The sequence below is a fragment of the Lemur catta genome, chromosome 2, assembly GCF_020740605.2.
Source record: "Lemur catta isolate mLemCat1 chromosome 2, mLemCat1.pri, whole genome shotgun sequence".
Classification (NCBI taxonomy): Eukaryota; Metazoa; Chordata; class Mammalia; order Primates; family Lemuridae; genus Lemur; species Lemur catta.
Window position 1 is genome coordinate 40,792,023 of NC_059129.1, and position 5,410 is coordinate 40,797,432.

At 48.2% G+C, this 5,410-nt stretch overlaps 1 protein-coding gene across 2 annotated transcripts; it reads left to right on the forward strand.

The window, feature by feature from the left end:
* The first annotated feature begins 2,174 nt into the window (after positions 1-2,174).
* Positions 2,175-4,804, forward strand: PPP1R11 (protein phosphatase 1 regulatory inhibitor subunit 11). 2 transcript variants are annotated; one of them, XM_045541518.1, is made up of 3 exons: positions 2,175-2,562; positions 3,679-3,787; positions 4,232-4,804. In XM_045541518.1, exons 1-3 carry the CDS (start codon positions 2,494-2,496, stop codon positions 4,432-4,434), a joined length of 381 nt encoding a protein of 126 aa, XP_045397474.1. In that variant the 5' UTR covers positions 2,175-2,493; the 3' UTR covers positions 4,435-4,804. The 2 variants fall into 2 exon arrangements, with proteins under 2 accessions (XP_045397474.1, XP_045397475.1); XM_045541519.1 differs by having other exon boundaries at positions 2,265-2,324.
* The last annotated feature ends 606 nt before the right edge of the window (positions 4,805-5,410 follow it).

The following is a 5,410-nucleotide window of genomic DNA, read 5'->3' on the forward strand; positions in this document are numbered from 1 at the left end:
ACTTACTATAGGGGTACTTGTGACACTTGAGATCAATATAATATACAGTTGATCCTTGAACAACATGGATTTGAACAGCTCTGGTCCCACTTGGATTTTCTTCTACCTCTGCCACCCATAAAATAGCAAGACCAACCTCTCCTCTTCCCCCTCCTGAGTCTACTCAACTTGCAGACAATGAGAATAAAGACTTTTATGATGATCCACTTCACTTAATGAATAGTAAATATATTTTTTATGATTTTCTTAATAACATCTTTATTGTATTGAAGATAACGTCTTTATCTTTTTATTGTAAGAATACAGTATATAATGCATAATATACAAAATACGTGTTAGTCAACTAGTTATGTTATTGGTAAGGCTTCTGGTCAATAGTAGGCTATTAGTAGTTAAGTTTTGGGGGAGTCCAAAGTTATACACAGATTTTTGATTGTGCTAGGGGATCAGCGCCCATAACTCCTGTGTCGTTCAAGGGTTCTTTGTAATGATCGTAATAGATTCTCATATAGAAAGGTTAAAAGAAAAAAGTAAAAGTCACAAGGAATACCACTCCACTGAGACAACCAAATTATACTGTATATTTGTACTTGTGTATGTATGTGTGGCTATATGTTTGTGTGTATAAATATTTTGGTTGAGTATTCTTTGAGACAGGGTCTCTGTCACCTGGGCTATAGTGCAGTGGTGTCATCATAGCTTACTGCAACCTCAACTCAAACTCCTGGGCTCATGCGATCCTCCTGTCCCAGCCTCCCAAGTAGCTGGGATCACAGGTGAGTGCCACCACATGCATCTAATTTTTTTAATTTTTTTTAGAGACAAGGTCTTGCTACGTTGCCCAGGCTGGTCTCAAACTCCTGGCCTCAAGCAGTCCTCCCACCTCAACCTCCCAAAATGGCTGGCCTATATTTGGTTTTCTAAATGGTCTATGCTATACATGCTGAATTGTATCTTGCTTTCTTCAGTTTGAACCAAAAACTTTCAAGGGAAACAAATACATAGTCCAGGCACAATATAAAATATTCAAATTTTGATTCTGGAAATTAGTATTCCTGCATCCTTGGCTTAAATGGTGATCAGGGGGTTAGAGTAAAAATGATTATGTTGTAATTGTGTGGTTGTTTATATTCAGGGCTCTGAAGCTTACATTATCTTGTTTGACACAGCAACTTGAAGCATGAGCAGAACTGTCTTCCCCACTTTACATTTAAACTGTTCTAGAAGTTGACTTTCCCGACCCACTCCTGAAATCTGAAACAAATCTTGTTTCTATCCTCTTTAAGCCTTTCTCTGGCCCATAACACTGACTGGATCAAGTCCAAACTTCCTAGCAAAGCATCCGAGGGCATTCCATATAACTACCGCCTACCTGCCAAGCTGCATCTGGCCCTCCCCTTAGATCCTAGCAGTACAAAACTCCATTTCTTTCAGTGCACACACCTACGACTGCAAGCAGCTCTCTACCTAAAAAAACATTTACCTGCCTTTCTGGTTCTTGTTTTCCCACTTTCTTTTGCACTCTAAGAAACGCGTACATACTTTCACTTAATGGCCTATATTGTAATTTATGACCATTTCTCTGCTTAGTTCCACTCATGGCCCCGGAGAGAGTATGTTGGTAGTGTAACAAAATTCAATTTCACAGATCAGACTTAGTTCCATGTTTATGCCCCCAGTGTCTCATATTTTTGTTAGTTCTGAGCATGCCCATCTTTCCCACTAGACTGGGAGCTAAACGGTAGGGTCTGAGTGTCTCACGTGCCTCCACGTTCAAGGCCTCGCACAGTGACCGGAAAAACCCAAGCTGAGGTGCACTAAGTGCTCAAACCCCTACAAGCACACGGCGAGGACCAGAACCCAGAACGCTTGCATCTTAATCTTATTTCCAGCTGCTCCCAGGTCCCGTTTCTCTCCAGGGAACCCAGACCAAACGATAAAGAAACGAAAATGGCCCAGGTAGGGTCATTACTATTGCCCCTTGAGTTTCCCGCGCCCTTCCGCCGCCCTACGACTCCTCCACGCGAGGCACACACCCGCACCCCGCCGCCCGGTGTGCGGCGCCCGCGGGCCCGGCCCTTCCGCGCACGCCCTCCCGCGGCCTCCCGAGCGCGCCCCGGCCCCTCGCTGCGCCCCGCGCCCGCAGCGGCGCCTCTTCCGCTAGATTGGACGCTCTTCCTGCGGCGCCTGCGCGCGGCCATATTACGGCGGAACTAATCCGGCGGCGCCTGCGCTCTGACGCATTTGGTGCCGGGAGAAGGGGAAAGGGGCAGTGCGGAATGCGTCACACCCGGAAGCGGAGGGCCGGAAGTGGGGTTGGACAGGTTATCCCCCGGGGTGGGGAGCGGAGGCCCAGGAGGAGGGGGAAAGGAAGGCAGAGGATCCCGGCTACCACTCTGAATCCTATACGCTTCTCTTAGACCTCAGAGACACAGGAAGAGGGAGGGAGGTCTCATCCTCTTCCTCCCCTCCTCCCTCCCCTCAGCCTTAGCCATGGCCGAGGCAGGGGCCGGGCTGAGTGAGACCGTCACTGAGACAACGGTTACCGTGACAACCGAGCCCGTGAGAAAGGCGGGGGGGGGGGCGGTGCTGCTTAGGGGTCTGGGAGATGCCGAGAGGGAGGGGACGGGGCTTAGGAGAGTTGCCGGGGCGCCTGGGCCTGGGGACACGGGAGGTGTGGTGTTGAATATCCGGGGCTGGGAGAACCTCAAGGTATTGGAGCAATTTAGGTGGCAGTGACGGTGCAGGTGACTGGCCAAGGGACGTGTAACGGGGAGTTACAGTTAGGATATAGGTATTGCTACTCGGGGAGGTGGTGCGTATATGTAATAAACGAATGGGAAATTGGGGATTAAAGAGCAAGAAAAGTGTCGGGAGGAAATGCAAGACCATGTAAGAAGGTATGATTGAAGGCCAGCTTATCAATAAATATTAATACTTACCAGTAAATATTTGTTGAAAGGATGAATGTAAAAGGAAGTGGAGGGAATGAGGAAACAAAAAAAGGAGATGAAGATGATATTTTGAAAAATCAGAGAGGGGAGATGTAATGGAGAAACAAGTAGCATTTTGCAAAAACAGGTTAAGTTGCTTTCAAAGGGAAAAGGTGGCATGGGGCTTAATAACCTCTGGATTAAGGGATTTTAGTAATTAATAGTTTAGTAGTAGTTGTTACGAGAGATATCAGGATGCCAGAGAATGAATGGTAAAAGGTAGGGAAAGGCTGGACTTGAAAATGAGAGCGATAAGAATGGGGGTCTTTTTTTAATGGGAAAAAAGAATAGAGACCTGGAAAAAAGAAAAGGAGATCAAAGATTAGGCACTGGAGACTGAAAAAATAATTTTCATGTATTAATACTACCAAGGATGATTTGGGGAGGAAGACGGAGAAACAGCGAAGATTATGTTTTCCTTTGAAGATGTGCTGGGACTTTCCATAGGTTAGGAATTGTGTCTTGTGTGTATACTGGTGGTTATCAAGAACAGGAAATAATACTCCTCAAGGGATTTCCTGAGGTCAAAGACCTGTTCTATTTTATCTTTTCTCAGCACTCAGCTCCTCTGGTGCTATGTACTGATTGAGCTGGGGAAGAGAAGAGAGAAGGTCCCCCGAGAGGGAGTGGGAAAGGTCAGTAGGATGGGACTAGACAGGCATGCCCATCCCTCTTAACCTTCTAGGAGAACCGGAGCTTAACCATCAAACTCCGGAAACGGAAGCCAGAGAAAAAGGTGGAATGGACGAGTGACACTGTGGACAATGAACACATGGGGCGCCGCTCATCGAAATGTGAGTAACTGTTGCTGCACAGTAGCCCTGCAGTGCTGGCTCCGTTCTGCAGATCTTCTGCCTTCCCACAGCCACTGGCCTCCCAGAAGCCCCAGGATGCTCATATTTTGTCACTTTCGTGGTGGATCTCTGGCATCAGGGGAAGGAGGTTAAGGTTAGAGGGAAAGAGGTAAGGAGGCGCTAGAAGTGCAGTGTGCCAAGGCCTGATGGCAGGAGGTGTCAGATATGGGAGAAGTGGGGCTGTGGATTCTTGGCTGTCTAAATGAGCAAGGGAATTGGGTGCCTGAGTCCCAGAGGGTGAGCCTGGCTGGGGAAGCTGGATCCTGGATGGTAGGAAGAGACAATATTAAAAGTAAGACTTTTCACCGAGATTGAGGGGGAATGGAGCTGACTATACATCTTACTCTTCCTCCTTTTTAACTGAGCTCCTCCTTCCAAATCCAGGCTGCTGTATTTATGAGAAACCTCGGGCCTTTGGTGAGAGCTCCACGGAGAGTGATGAGGAGGAAGAGGAGGGCTGTGGTCATACACACTGTGTACGGGGCCACCGCAAAGGACGGCTTCGTGCAACCCTTGGACCAACCCCTACCACCCCTCCCCAGCCTCCTGACCCCTCCCAGCCCCCTCCAGGGCCAATGCAGCACTAAATTCCTCCCTCCCCCACCATCCCTGTGTCTGTCTGGCCCTGAATGTATCCATGTGGCTACTTGGGGACTAAACCTATGGTTTGATCCCTTCACCCACCCCCTCCTTCCCTCTCCTCTGCCTGATAGAGGGAAGAAGAAGAGGAGTGTGGACAGAGATCCTGGAATTCTGACTTGCTGCTATTCTACAACCCAGGCTCCTGGGTTCCCCTAGTCCTCATTTCTCCTGCCAGTGCCCACCCTTCTCTGTCTGGTATCCAAGCATCTTGGTCCCAGTCTCTTCCTTTTGTTCTCACTGCCAAACTGCCTGTCCTGGGATCTAGTTATCTTGGCCCCCTGAACTCTCAACTAAAGTAGCAAACACTTAAATTGGGTTTTCAATAGTCCCAGCTTTCACTGCCAGGGTCCCAGTCACATTCCAGGCAATCTCGCCCCAGCTGCGCTCGTTAATCCTGGTTTAGATCTCTTCCACTGAGGTATTACATAATCCCAATTCTTAGACCTTGCCTGTGGGCTATAAGGTCTTACCAGAGACCCAGGGTTCCCAGTTCTTCCCCTCATGCCTTCAAGAGGAGTTAGGAGAGAGGGGTCTTTATCATTCTCACCTCTAATGGAAAATGGAACAAGAAATAGTCATGTCCTCTTTCCCTATCCTTCTCACGTTATCTAGGACTTATGACAAAACTGGCTTGAGACAGGTCACTTAGAACTAACTATCTCCTCAAATTTGGTCTTTTAGCTTCACAGACAGATCCAGCATAGTCCCAGGGGCCTGGGTCCCTGAGAGAGAAAGGAAGAGGGAGGGAGCAAAGGGATGGGGGTGTGTCCCCTGCACTGCACTCTTAGCACTTCCTTCCTAAGCTTTGATGTCTCTGCAGCCAAGATATTCAGCTCTCAGCCCTCCCCACCCCTTACTGGGATCTGGTGGGTGTTTTCCAGTCCTCTTCCCGTGCACAGTTGCAGAGATCAGTCAAATCCA

Excerpts from the sequence above, each read along its gene's own strand:
- PPP1R11 (XM_045541518.1), top strand. The coding sequence starts at position 2,494 with ATGGCCGAGGCAGGGGCCGGGCTGAGTGAGACCGTCACTGAGACAACG. Across the intron at positions 2,563-3,678 it reads TTACCGTGACAACCGAGCCC|GAGAACCGGAGCTTAACCAT; the intron begins GTGAGAAAGGCG and ends TTAACCTTCTAG. Across the intron at positions 3,788-4,231 it reads GGGGCGCCGCTCATCGAAAT|GCTGCTGTATTTATGAGAAA; the intron begins GTGAGTAACTGT and ends TTCCAAATCCAG.